This window comes from Dryobates pubescens, chromosome 14 (genome assembly GCF_014839835.1).
Source record: "Dryobates pubescens isolate bDryPub1 chromosome 14, bDryPub1.pri, whole genome shotgun sequence".
NCBI classification, from domain to species: Eukaryota; Metazoa; Chordata; class Aves; order Piciformes; family Picidae; genus Dryobates; species Dryobates pubescens.
In genome coordinates, this window is record NC_071625.1 from 14,304,229 (window position 1) to 14,319,121 (window position 14,893).

The 14,893-nt window shown below is 46.2% G+C and overlaps 1 protein-coding gene across 1 annotated transcript; it reads right to left on the reverse strand.

The window, feature by feature from the left end:
* Positions 1 to 3,995: 3,995 nt before the first annotated feature.
* Positions 3,996 to 10,203, reverse strand: LOC104299747 (prostate stem cell antigen). The gene is made up of 3 exons (XM_009899935.2): positions 9,912 to 10,203; positions 7,406 to 7,510; positions 3,996 to 4,438 (listed from the first exon to the last, which is right to left on the reverse strand). Exons 1-3 carry the CDS (start codon positions 9,961 to 9,963, stop codon positions 4,227 to 4,229), a joined length of 369 nt encoding a protein of 122 aa, XP_009898237.1. The 5' UTR covers positions 9,964 to 10,203; the 3' UTR covers positions 3,996 to 4,226.
* Positions 10,204 to 14,893: the final 4,690 nt, after the last annotated feature.

Consider the following 14,893-nt stretch of genomic DNA (forward strand, 5'->3'; position numbering starts at 1 on the left):
GTTGTAGACAGATGGGGGTTGGTCTCTTCTCCCAGGCAACCAGCACCAGAACAAGAGGACACAGTCTCAAGCTGTGCCAGGGGAAGTTTAGGCTGGATGTTAGGAAGAAGTTCTTCATAGAAAGAGTGATTTGCCATTGGAATGGGCTGCCTGGGGAGGTGGTGGAGTCATCATCCCTGGAGGTGTTTAGGAAGAGACTGGATGGGGTACTTGGTGCCATGGTTTAGTTGATTAGATAGTGTTGGGTGATAGGTTGGACTCGATGATCTCAAGGGTCTCTTCCATCCTGGTTAATTCCCTTCCCTTCCCTTCCCTTCCCTTCCCTTCCCTTCCCTTCCCTTCCCTTCCCTTCCCTTCCCTTCCCTTCCCTTCCCTTCCCTTCCCTTCCCTTCCCTTCCCTTCCCTTCCCTTCCCTTCCCTTCCCTTCCCTTCCCTTCCCTTCCCTTCCCTTCCCTTCCCTTCCCTTCCCTTCCCTTCCCTTCCCTTCCCTTCCCTTCCCTTCCCTTCCCTTCCCTTCCCTTCCCTTCCCTTCCCTTCCCTTCCCTTCCCTTCCCTTCCCTTCCCTTCCCTTCCCTTCCCTTAGACCAAAGTTGCTTTAACTTTTCCTTTTATAAGAAGTAACCTCACTGAGGAACTGTGGATGTTGAATCCACAATGCATCCTTTGGAAAAGTGCAGCTGCTGCCCTTGAAGAGAAGAAATGGACCATGTTATTGTCCATATATTTATTATTTAAATAAATGCACCTCAGTTTGCTCCTGGAGAAAGAGAAATCTCTCCCATGCATGATAGATTGAGTCGTTTAAAGAGCTTCTCTTCAATTTTAGGCCTTTTGAAAAGTGTGGAAAAGATAGGAGAAGCTGAGAGGATAAAGCCTTTCAGCCAGCAATGCCAAGAAACAACTTGCTTGGACTTAAAAAAATACCCTTGTTTTTCAAATAAATGTGCTTGTTTTTCACCAGCAAGGTGACTCCTAAGGTGACTCTTAGACCTTTATCTCAGCATCCAGAGAGCAAATCAACCTTCAGCCAGGGCTTGCCTAGTAGCCTGATGCCAAATCTTCTGCACCAACAGAAAATGCTGCTGGCAGAAGATGCAGACCAGAGCAGGAGGGACTATGTGCTGTTTGTGTTCATTGTTAGGTGTTTACAAGGCAGGAGGAGAAGCCAGCCTTTCTGTCAATGTGGAGTCGTAGTACTTGGAAAAACAGGCCTCTTCCTGGTCCTGCCCTAGCCCAGCCCAGGTTCTGACCCATGGTGGAGCAATTTATCTGCCCCAATTTGCCACCTCTTAATCCTTCCCAGAATTTAGAGGGTTGTTTTGGAGGTGACCTGAATGGAGAGTGTGGTTTTGTGCTATTGCAAGTGGCAAACATCCATCCAGCAGCAGTTCCACCAGCTAGCCCCACATCATGTCCACAGGGACTTCCTATTCTGCTCTTTATTGTGTCTAACCCAGCCATGGTCCAGTTGCATCTTCTCAAAACTATCTAATCCCCAGCACCTTCCTCACTGCATGCAAAACCTGCAGATATATCCATAGAGAGGATATATCTGCAGATAAATCCCAAGAAGAGTCACTCAGTGGTTGATCATGGACTCCTTCCACAAGTGTGCAGAGAAGAATCTGGGAGGAGAAGTTGTTCCTTCAGCTTGTAAGGATTTAGGCATCAGGTCTCAACACCTGAGTATGAGAAAGTCCTCATTTGGATCCAGCAAGCAACTCCTAGACATAGTGCTCCAGCATGAAAGTGTCATTGCCACATGGGAGAAATATGCCAGAACACAGGTATCACAGTATCACGTTCATGCTAAAAGCTTCTGACACCAGAATTTTCAGAGCTGAATGTATTTGACCTCTCTAGAGTATCCTTGCAGCCTCCGGTGGCTTTGGTGCTGGCTAGTGTGTTTTGGCCATTTCCATATGGAAGAAACTCCCAGTCCCCAAAAAGGACTGTTATACCTACATTGCTGGTTGAGAAAGATCATTGGATGTAGATATGCCTGACTGCCTGAGAATTGCTTCAGAAAGTGGGCAGAGGGCAGTAGCATGCCAGGGACCTTCTTCACAGGATCATAGAATGGCTTGAGCTGGAAGGGACCTTAAAGATCATTTAGTTCCAACCCCCTTGCCATGGGCAGGGCAACCTTCCACTAGACCAGGTTGCTCAATGCCCTATCCAGCCTGGTCTTAAACACTTCCATAGATGAAGAGTCCAAAACTTCTCTGGGCAACCCATTCCAATGTCTCACCACCCTCACAGTAAAGAATGTCTTATAATATCCAGTCTAAAGCTACCTGCTCTAGTTTAAAAACATTCCTTCTCATCATGTCACCACAGGCCCTTATAAATAGCCCCTCTCCAGCTTTTCTGTGAGGCCCCTTCAGGTACTGGAAGGCTGCTAAAAGGTCTTCCCAGAGCCTTCTCCTTTTCAGACCAAACAGCCACAACTCTCTTAGCCTGTCCTCATAAGACAGGTGCTCCAGCTTGCTTCTTACAGTGCAAGAAGATGAATTGATGGACCAGAGAGTTTATGGAGCTGGCCACACATGAAGAAAGCAACCTGTCTGGGAGATCAACACCTGAATGATCCATGTTTTCAGTGACTAAGATCTAGAAGGTTCCCAAAACCTCCCTCTGCCAATACCCAGACATGACTCATGAGGAGGGTGGTTCATTTTGGATTTCCCTTCAGGGGAAACCCCTTCCATGTTTCCTGCAATTAGCAGCTTGTTAAAGTCTTGAATCTCAAAGGTTTATGTATTTTCCTCTTTCACAACAGCATACAGTGTCATTATCTACTGACATCCCACTGACTTCATCCAAAATTTGATGCTGGCACTTGTCCCATGGCTATGGATTGTTCAGATGATTTATCTCCACCAAGTAAATGAACCTTTGCTATTTCAACCTGTGGCTCTGTACATCTTTGCAGCTCCAATAGTTCTTAGAGTGTGAGAGAGGAAAACTGAGCTCATGGCCAATCTGCCTCCCTTTTCAGTCCTCCACCCTCTGCTGGTGGATGACAAATTCACCATGAGCCAGCAAAGTGCCCTTGTGTTCAAGAAAGCCAGAGTCTACCAGAGTGCATGAAGAAGGTTGGGGGAAGTTCTCCTCTCTCTGTACTCTGCCCTAGATGCAGCTGGAGTCCTGGGTCCAGTTCTGGGCTCCCCACTTGAAGAGACAGGGAACTACTGGAGAGGGTCCAGAGGCTATGAAGATGCTGAGGGGCCTGGAGCATCTCTGTGAGGAGGAAAGGCTGAGAGCCCTGGGGCTGTTGAGCCTGGAGAAGAGCAGCCTGAGAGTGAATCTTCTCAGTGCTCAGCAAGAGCTAAAGGGTGGGGGGCAAGAAGTAGGCCCAGATTCTTTTCAGTGTTGCCCAGTGACAGGACAAAGCACAACAAGCACAAAGTAGAATCCAGCAGGTTCCATATGGGAGAAAATTCTTTCCTGTGAGGGTACCAGACCCCTGGATCAGGTTACTCAGAGAGGTTGTGGTGTCTCCTTCTCTGGAGAGATTCCAAACCTTTCTGGGCATGTTCCTGTGGAACCTGCCCTGGGTGACCCTACTTTAGCAGGGGGATAGATTAGGTGATCCCCAGAGATCCCTTCCAAACCCCATATTTCTTTGATTTTGTAAACTCAGGGAAGTAAAATGTCTATTTTTTTCAGAGATGGCCAGTGGATAGGAACTGCTGATTGTCAGCAGATTATGGTCTGCATGACATCTCCTGATCTTGCACAACCTGTTCTGGGCACCACATCTTTGATATACACAAATTTAGTGTATAAGGACAGTGGCTTATACAATGTGTTGGCTCTCCTGCATTTGAATGCAGAGCCTTGGGTTTGCAGGTTTCCAACAAGGGCAAAGCTTACTGGAAGAAGCATAGGAATGACTAAGACTCAATCTTGGCCAGATATGCAACACCTTGCAGTTGCTGGAGACAGAAATGCATGACTAAGTGATTAAAGGTCACACACTCATATTTGAATCACAAATAAGTATATTTTAGATGTTATGGAGATAACCTGGACACATTTTCTTATCTGGTAGCACTACAGCAATACAACAGCAGAAATTAAGAAGCTCTCATACAGCAAAGATCAGCCATCAGCTCCAAGGATGCTGCATGCCAACCACACCACATTGCTCCTGGATACAATTCTTGTCATAAGAGGATTGCTGCAAGACTTTGTATGGTCATGGAAATCCTCTCTTCTCCTCACAGTCTGCTGTTCAGGAAGGTCCAGAGCACGCTGCCTGCTAGACCTGCTGACAGCCCATAGCTGGAGCTCATGCTGCCTGCTGCATTGGTGTTGCAGAGATCAGTGCTGCAGCAGGAGACGTTCCTGTTGCCCACACTGAAGTCCTGATAGTCTGCTGTACATGATGCATCACAGTCCTTGCTGATGACGTTGAAGAGCCCAATGATTCCTGGAAGGAAAGCAGGACCATTACCACAAGATTCAATGCAAACCAAACCAAGCCTCATGCAGCCTCACTGGGGCTGTTCAGCCTGGAGAAGAGAAGGCTTCTGGGAGACCTTCTTGTGGCCTTCCAGTACGTAAAGGGGACCTATAAGATGGAGACAGGGCTTTCAGTACAGCCTGTTGTGACAGTACAAGGGGTAATGTTTTTTTGACTAACAGAGGGCGATTCAGGCTAGAGATAAGAGTGGTGAAACATTGGCCCAGGTTATCCAGAGAGGCGGTAGATGCTGCATCCTTGGAAATATTCCAAGTCAGATTGTTTAGGGTTCTGAGCAGCCTACTCTAGTTGAAGATGTCCATGCTGACTGCAGGGGGGATTTTACTAGATGACCTTGAAAGACCACTTCCAACCCGAACCATTCTATGACCCTATGAACTGGCAAACCTTCTTGAAAACAAAGATGAGTTTTCAAAAGCTTCATGTTCTGCTGTAGCAGGTTATATTTTGGGTGTGTCAGTTTGTCAGCAAAGAGGGAGGAAGAATTTCATTCCCCAGGTTTTTGCTTAAGGCAGTGTAATCCACAGGACAGTTCCCAGGGGTTTCTAAACATCAACTACTGAGCATCAACTACAGAAATTTTAATAATGTAATTAATAATGCAAGCAACCATCAACACCACCGCTGAGGGGTCTAAGCTGCTGACACATGAGGAGCAAGAATGTGGGGAAATCTTTTCTCATACCCCATTCATCTTTGTTGCCTCTCAACAAGGGATCTTCTCAATGCTTATCAATATCTAAAGGACTGGTGTCAAGAGGCCAGTCTCTTGAGTGGTGCCCAGTGACACGACAAGGGACAACGGGCACAAATAGTAACACAGGGAGTTTCATCTAAACAAAAGGAAGAACTTTTTTACTGTGAGGGTGTTGGAGCCCTGGAGCAGGCTGCCCAGGTATATGGTATATTTCTCTGGAAAGATCCCAAACCTGCCTGGACATTGTGATCCTGGGCAACCTGCCCTGGGTGAGCCTGCTTTTACAGGGGAGTTGAACTAGATGATCCCCAGAGGCCATTTCCAACCCACACACTGCTGGGATTATGAGATTATAACACCCAGGGAAGTTATGGAGCAACATCTATTCCCATTTAACAGATGGCCAGTTGATAGTAACTGCTGGTTAGCAGTAGATTATGGACTGCATGAGGTCTCCTGATCTTGCACAATCTGTTCTGGGTACCACATCTTCGCTATATGCTGAAATAGTGGCTTATACAATGTGTGTGGCCACGGGTTTGTGTGTTTGCTGCAAAGCCCACGCCTACTAGAGGCATTACATTTACATCCTGACAGAGATGAGTCTGAACATGTCACTAACTGGGTTTTTGTGCTCCAGACCTAGAGTGGGAGAATTAAATCATCACCTGCCAAAGGAGCTTACACACAAAGGGCTGCATTCAGAGCTGACTGTAGATGGACTTAGTTGAAAATCCATTGTTTTCCTTGAATTCACCTAAAGTCAGCTCCATCACTGAGTTCTTCTTCTAATTTCATGCCTCAGTTTCACCAGACTCTGATCCTCACATTTTAATTCATCTTCAAAATTATTTGAAACCATAACTTCAACCAAGCAAATACTTTTACAGTATCACAGTATCACCAAGGTTGGAAGAGACCTCAAAGATCATCGAGTCCAACCTATCACCACAGACCTCATGACTAAACCATGGCACCAAGTGCCACATCCAGTCCCCTCTTGAACACCTCCAGGGACGGTGACTCCACCACCTCCCTGGGCAGCCCATTCCAATGACGAATGACTCTCTCAGTGAAGAACTTTCTCCTCACCTCGAGCCTAAACTTCCCCTGGCACAGCTTGAGACTGTGTCCTCTTGTTCTGGTGCTGGTGGCTAAAGAGAAGAGACCAACCCCTTCCTGGCTACAACCACCTTTCAGGTAGTTGTAGAGAGCAATGACATTTAGGTGTTATAAGAGAAAAATAAATCACTTCTAGAAGGGGTTCAGAGAAGGGCAATGAAACTGTTGCAGGGTCTGGAGAACAAGCATTGTGAGGAGCAGATGAGGGCACTGGGGTTGTTTAGTCTGGAGGAAAGGAGGCTCGGAGGAGACCTTCCTGCACTCTACAACTCTCTGAACGGAAGTTGCAGGCAGGTGAGTGTTGGTCTCTTCTCCCTAGTAACAAATGATAGGGCAAGAGGAAATAGTCTCAAGTTCTGCCAAGGGAGGTTTAGGTTGGATATCAGGAACAAGTTCTTTACTGAAAGAGTACTCAGGCATTAGAGCAGGCTGCCCAGTGAGGTGGCAGACAGGGAGACATTAGAGTAGACTCAGTGATCTTAAGGTCTTTTCCAACCAGGCAATTCTGTAATTATATAGTGGAGTCACTATCCCTGGAGGTGTTAAAAAAGCTGTAGACAGGGCATTTTGGGATAGATATTGTTTAATGGCCATGGTGGTGTTGGGTTGATAGTTTGACTCAATGATCTTAGAGGTCTTTTCCAACTGAAACCAATATTGTGCTGGTAAGAAACACTGGCAGGTACTTACAATGTCTAGTGCACCTACACCCTCCTGAGCTGCACTTGACCTTCATTCCAGGTACTGGCATTGTACTGGCCATACTCACTCAGCTTTTATCATCATTTATTGGCAAACACTAAGGAATTTACAGGGTACAGCATGTACCTGCCACTGTGTGGAGAAGACCAGCACTGCTACCAAGGGACCAGTTATCTACCAAGGGATAAATATTTCCCTTCTGTCATTGCTATGTTACATAAAGGTCATCTGAAAGCTTTTTATCACCTTTTCTCCCTGTTGCGCACTAAGCTTTGCTGGTCTGCACCAGCTGATGTATCTAGAATAGGTGAGGATGCCTTGAACATGAGGCTGGGATAATGCTTGGCTCCAACATCTCAACTAAGACAATACCCATCCCCATTTTTCCTTACTGATCACATCTGTCTTGCACATTTCGGTGTTCTTGCATTCCTTTGATGTTTTGCAGTTGGAGTTGCTGAGCTGTGCCTTGCAGCTGTAGCATGTCAGTGAAGAACCTGCAAGAGACCAAGAGGGATTATAAGACAAATCTATCTGAAACTCTCCAGGGAATGCAATTAAGTACTTGTATTGGGAAACAGAGTCATTCTTGTGGGTCCTCATAGGAAGACAGAAACTCTTTTAATGGGAAAACAACCCATTCCCATTTCTAGGGGAAAATATTAAGTGCACCTGAAGTGAAAGTCAAGTTTTGCAGGTACTGAAGATGCTTCAGTTGTAGTCAGTGTAGAGGGGGAGCAAAAAACCCCAACCAACCAAAACAAAACCAAGTGGATAGCTGGTTTCATTGATCTTGATTTTCAAGTCCTATTTCATCAGTCAATGGAAAGTGCTTCCTAAATGTTTATTCCTCTGCATATGGGATGCTTAACTCAGTTCCTGTCTGGAACAGGTTATATATGATATTTCTGCCTCCTGAGCTGGGATGGCTGAGCCACTCACAACAAGAAGGATATTATAGTGCTGGAGTATGTCCAAAGAAGAGTAATGAAGGGTCTAGAGCACAAGTTTTATGAGGAGCAGATGAGGAAATTAGAATTGCTTATGGTCTGGAGCAAAGGATGCTGAGGAGAGACCTTCTTGCTCTCTACAACTACTGAAGGGAGGGTGTAGCAAGGCAGGGGTCAGTTTGTTCTCTCTAAATAACATGTGCTAGGACAAGAGGAAGTAGTCTCAAGTTGCTCCAGGGGAGGTTTAGGTGGCATATTAGGAATTCTTCTCTGAAAAGCTTGTCAAGACTTGGAATAGACGACACAGGGAAGTGGTGAAGTCACCACCCCTGAAGGGATTCAAAAGCTGTGTAGATGTGGTGCTGAAGCCCACGGTTTAGTGGTGGACCTGGCAGTGCAGGGTTAATGGTTGGAGGTAACAATCTTAAAGGTTGCTTCCAACCAAAATAATTCTGTGATTCTATGAAGGGATGAAGTTCCCAGAAGGAGAGGTTGATATTACTTGTCTACCATTTTACCAGGTGGGCTCATGACCTTTAGCTGAGACATTGCCAGGGTTGGATGAAAAAGGGAAAGCCCAGAGGGAAGAGAGAGGGAGGGAGGGAGCAAGCAGTTTGCATGGTCTCCTTCAACCCACTGAGTCAACTTGTGACTTGTCCTCTCCATCACCATCTCTTAGAAAGCAAAGTGCAAGCACAGCTTTCACCTCCTTCCAAAAAGCATACCACCATGTGTTTCCACCCCCTCATAGACATTCCATTCTATGGGGGATGCAAGCCAGTGATGTCAACATTTGTTGCGCTGCTCTGTGCATCAAGCAAAGGCAGAATAAGCAGTGCACCTTACAAGTGTCCAGCCCTGATGAAAAACAGTCTCCAGAGGAGGGAAAGCACAGAGCAATTACCTGTTCCCATTACCTTCTGGTGCCCCAGGACATCACTGGAACCTTGCAAAATGTGACAGTTGATGTGCGTGTGTGTGTGTGCGTAAATATATATATGCACATATGTATGTACATTGACCCCATGACCACCAAGCTTGTATGGTGAATCCATCAAGACCCCAATGCCTGTAATACTTTTTTAGGACACAGAAACCCCCAGTTTAAACATAAGTGTTATTCAAGTCAGGAATAAGATGTGATTCTAGACACTGGGTCTCCCTCTGTCCAAACCACCCTGGTATAAATGACTTTACAACCATATGAGCAAGGAGGCAAACCTCAGTTTGCTTGCAGTGCTCTCAGATTTATCTGACTTCTAATGCAATTAAAATCCAATTTCAGAGCACTCTGAGGGCAACTGGTAGAGGAGAATATCTGGCTAACATTGTCCAAGACCCATCTCAGCCTATTCCTTGAGCTGACTGAAATAATGTTTCTGCTCAGGTCTGCTTCTTCTATTCTTTGGGAAAAGAGGCAAGCTGGTTTAAAGCTATTTCCCCTACAAACACAGTGAGGCTAGAAGAAACCTGTCAGCATCCAAATCTCACCCTTCCAGTTCATAAAATAACATACTATGACCTTCTCCCTGTTTCTGTCCCATTAAAATTCTGCATCGGAGGCCACGTTTGAAGCAAAGAGTCAGAAAACAAGTTGGGACTAAACTTACTTTTGCAGAGATGTTGTGGTTTTGAAAACCCTGGAAAAACAGAAAAATCATCTTCCCATCCCACATAAACCACCCTCACAGAGAAATAAATGTATGGTCTTCCTTAAATAACTTTAACTTCTATTAAATGGAGTTTTACACAGGATTTCTCTTTCCTGGAATCTGCTGTGCACATTTTCCATGCAACGCTGAGGACATCCCACCAAAAAGCCAATGTCTCCATGTGACAACTGTGTCAACATTTCTTCCCTCACTGCCAAACCCCACCACAAGCCTTTTTTTCCCTAATTGAAGATCTGCTGAGGGTGATGTAGGAGAGATTCTCCATGTTGTCTTACCTGAGTCCAAGCACAGGACTGCTCCCAGCAGGAGAACAAGGAAAGCCTTCATTTTGGGATAGCCTTTCTTGTGCTGAATGTGGGTTGTTTCCTCCTGGGATAGTTTATATACCGTGGAAAGCAGCAATTGGGCATGCCCAGAAGGTTACCTTGTGAAGGCACCTGAGCGAGGCTGCTCGTTGGACCAAGGGAGGGTTTGGTTTGTGGTGGTGATATTTGCATTAGGTGCCTCTCCTTTGTGACTGTGACTCTTGGAGCTACCAGCAGCTCCTCTCCACCGCTACGCCCTCAACTTTCCTCCTACCCTTGGACCAAGTGTTCACACAAGTGGAAAAAACCAAATTCTTTAGAACAAGGCTGGCCTTATGCATTTTCTCCCAGCCAAGGAGGCTCTGAACAAGGCTCTCCACCCTCATTACTCTCCTGAGTGGAGTTATTGTGTTCAGATTAAGGATAAAATGTTCTTTTAAAGAAACACCTCCAGCTATTTATCTGCACGTATGAATGTCTCTGTGACACCTGTGGCATGTGGTGGCAAGGTATGTGGGCACACTGCAGTGTGTGGGCCTCTTGCAGGTGTCCAAGTGCTCGTGTCCTTATTTCTATGTACTGCCTGGAGTCCAGGAGAAGACAATGGCCAATTCAAATTTTGTCCTCATGCCCTTATTTCTGTGTGTGGTCTGGAATCAAGAAGAAGACAAAAGCCAATTTAGATTATTATTTTGGTTTTATGTGTGTTGAAACCAAAGAAGCTTTGTGATGGCTTTGTTTGGCATTATCTGCCACGTCTGCTCTGTGGCATGCTGCTTTTTGTTGGCCAGTCTCTATGTCTAGCATAGGTTGGATACAGTTTTGACCTGTGAACTCATCAGCCTGTACTGCAAACAATTCAGGCTTCTGAAGAACAGCCACTTCTCAACAGAGAGGAGAGTCAGTTCAGCTACATTCCAAACTGAAGTGCAAATGTTTGCTTTGGTGGGTTGTTTGGAGACCCCTCCCATCCTTCACAACACACACCACTTCTTGGTGTAAAAGAAAACAAGATCTTTCTGCTGAATTAAATTTGGCATGGTTTCTCTCTTTATTTAGGGGCTATATTAAGTCTCAGTAACTTCAAGCTTTGCAGTAATAGCTCCCCAGTATTTGCTCTCCTGCAGCTGGGCTTTTAGGGCACCAGGCACTTTTTTAAATGGAAAGAAAATGTGCAGGACTGTTGGCAGATCTTTGCTGTGGGATGAGTGATGGAAGGTCATCCAGCCTAGGCTTGCTGATGTTAATGGCACTGCCCTGATTTACACCAGTGGAGAATATGGTACAAGGGATGATTTTGGAAATACTCTTTCATCTGTGGAGATCTTAAGTGTTTCCCTTGGACTCTTGAACTTCTGTTTATAAACAAAAAAAGAACCACACAGCACAACCAAACACCTTCTTTCTGTGTCTGTGGACTTTTTCTTCATTGTATTTTTGCAGACTATCTTGTTGAAGGGCTGAAGTCAATAGGGTGAGTTACAACAAGGCCAACACTTGGTCACAACAACCCTGTGGAACAGTACAGGCTTGGGAAAGGGTGACTGGAAAGCTGCCCAGCAGAGAAAGACCTGGGGTGCTGGCTGCCACATGGCTGAACATGAGCCAGTAGTGTGTCCAGGTGTCCAAGAAGACCACCAGCATTTTGGCTTGGATCAGCAAGACTGCGGCCAGTGGAGTAGGGCAGGGATTGTACCCCTGGATTAGGCACTGGTGAGGCCACACTTTGAATACTGGGTTCAGTTTTGGGCCCCTCACGCTGGAAGGACATAGAGGGGCTGGAGTGTGTCCAGAGAAGAACAACAAAGGTGATGAAGGGTCTAGAGGACAAGTCTTATGAGGAGCAACTGAGGGAACTGAGGCTGTTCAGCCTGAACAAAAAGAAGGCTGAGGGTAGACCTTGCTCTTTACAGCTCCCTGAAAGGACGTTGGGGTGAGGTGGGAATCAGTCTCTTCTCACAAGGAACAAGTGATAGGACAAGAGGAAATGACCTCAGGTTGCACCATGGGAGATTTAGGGTTGATATTAGAAAACATTTCTTCACAGAATGGGTTGTCAAAGCCTGGACCAGGCTGCCCAAAGAGGTAGTGGAGTCCCCATCCCTCAGTGGATTGAAAAGTTGCCTAGATGTGGTGCTGAGGGACATGGTTTAGTGGAGAAAGCTGAAGTGCTGGGTTAATGGCTGGACTTGATGATCTGAAAGGTCTTTTCCAACTAAAACAATTCTATGATTTCTATGATTCACAGTGAGTTTTAATGAACTATCTGTATAAAACAACAGCAACATGCGCTCAGATTTGTGTTACTTATTGAGACATATTGAAGGCTCTTTCTCTCTCTTCCTCCCCCACCCCCCAATCCTTTTTGATTGTCCCTGCAGGGTTTGGTTCCTTGTGATAGGGAAGAATAACAGCCAAAAGGAAAGCTTAACCTGGTGACCCCATCAAATGCACCCCAGGTCCGGAGTTACATTTTGCTTCCTTCAAGCAAGTCCTCGATAAGCAGGAGGCAGTGCTCTTTTCATCCTCATCAGCATGACTTGCTGCCAGTCACATTTTCCTAGGACTTTCATTTCCTTTTATTCTTTTTATTCTGACATCAGCAGGGCTGCCAGTGAAAACCAGGGCTCATGATGGTGTAAAAGAGATGAACGCAGCTGAGAGATTGTCCATGCCCAAGTCCTGATGGCTGTAGCCCAAGGCTGTGTGAGACCCTGGTAATTCCTCTATCCTTACATCAGTTGCTTCTCACTGATTTTAGGTGGTTTGTGTGCAGTTCCTGCTCTGCTCCTGAAGATGGCAAACGTGTCCTGTTGGAATTATTACACAAGCAGTAGAACGCAGTTGTCCATAGGCTTCTGTGTTCATGCTCATCTAACTGCACACAGAAGACCATCTATTTCTCCTGGGAATCTAAGGAAGCCTACAAATAATTTGGATTATTATTATTTTTATAATACTATTTTATGTTGTCAAAGCAAAATTCTGATAGGTCACAGAGCCATAGAATGCATTGAGTTGGAAGTGACCTTTAAAGGTCGTTTAAGCCAACTCCCCTGCAGTGAGCAGGGATGTCTCCAACTAGATCAGGTTGCTCAGAGCCATGTCCAACATGACCTGGAACATTTCCAGGAATGGGCATTCTACCATAGAATCATAGAATCACTCAGGGTTGGAAGGGACCACAAGGATCATATAGTTCCAACACCCCTGCCAAGGGCAGGGACACCCCACACTAGATCAGGCTGGCCAGAGCCTCATCCAGCCTGGGCTTAAACACCTCCAGGGATGGGGCCTCAACCACCTCCCTGGACAACCCATTCCAGGGCTTCACCACTCTCACAGTGAAGAACTTCCTCCTCTTGTCCAGCCTGAATCTCCCCACCTCCAGCTTCATTCCATTCCCCCTAGTCCTATCACTACCTGAGATCCTGAGAAGTCCCTCCCCAGCCTTCTCGTAGGCCCCCTTCAGATACTGGAAGGCCACAATTAGGTCACCTCGGAGCCTTCTTTTCTCCAGACTGAACAGCCCCAACTCTTTCAGTCTGTCTTGCTCCTTCTGGGCAAGACAGATACAGGTCTTAAGCTTTTGGTTGAGGAAGGAGGGACAGAGGGCTTGCTTTGTTGCATCCTGATTTACCTGCTGCTGTCAGGCTGGGAAAGTGGTGATGGATCATGGGTACAAAGCTTGGTGTCACAAATCACACTGAGGAGGAGCTGGGTGGCAGTGGTAGGCGTGAGATGGAGAACTGAGGACAAGAATGGCAATAGGTAAAGCGATGCTTGGGAAATCTGGATAGAGAAACCAAGTGTCTCTGAAAGCAAAACCAAAAAGGTTAGTCCAATTTCCTGGATTGTGTCAACCATTTGTGACCTGAAGAGGCTTCAGGGAAGTGTGCAAGATCACAGAGGTAATGCATGAAGACTTCAGCTGGGGACTGTCTATTTTTGTGTGTGTGTGTGTATGTCTTTTTTTGAGCAGAAGAGGAAAAAAAAACACAAAACCAACCAGCAAAAAGGAAGCTAAGGTGGAGTTCCACATGTTCATCCAAGCTCCTGACTGAATTATAGTTCTGGAACAAACTGGGTCATCAGAAGATCCTGCAGTCTTCAGCCTCTGGAGATGCCTTCTTGGATGCCTAAATTCAAGCCAGAATTAATTGCAAGAGTAAGAGGAGCTGCTGCCCAAGGCTGCCCAGCCCTGGAGAGAGGTCACAGCATTACTCGCTGAGCAAAAGTGTGGCTTGCAGCACCTTTTTGGGGTGTCCTGAAGTACATGTCCCCTATCTCAGCCCAGATTATTTTACCAAGGTCCCAACTGCATTCCACTCTTCCTTGCACCTGCCTTGGGATGGACAGGCATGACACTGGCCTAGCAACAGCAAACATGATTCCTGATGCTCCAGAGCTGCCCTTGACAACCAGGAGAGATAGGGTCCAGCTGCTACCTCTAGAGAGGTATGTCATGGTCTAGCTCACACTACAGGGATTTACACCTAGGTTTACTGGTCAAGTAAGCTTCAGAGCACATGGAGGCAAGACTAGGCTGCCTGAGACACCTTGCAGAGTCCAGTAGTAGAGCTAGCATTGAGCAGAACATCGGGTAAAGACAGAAAGGTCTTTAGTTCTCTGTCACTGGGCTGCTGAGGGACCTTTAGCATGTGCCTTACTTTCTTTGTGCCTCTTCTTCCTCTTAATGGCAAGGAGGGCTTGCGACTCCTGCATTACAAGGGGCATGTCTTGAGGTCTGTGAGTGCAAACAAATACAAGCAGTGAGCATTACAAGGGTTTAACAAGCAAGGAGCCTGTTTGACCTTGAGTATTTCTACAAGGTTTCAGGCACAGACCCAAAGCTCCAGCTATTCCCATCAGTGATTTCAAATTTCAGAAGCCAGCCTGACCAGCCTTGGAGAAAATTTCACCTTCACATCACACACGCTCTTGCTGACAAC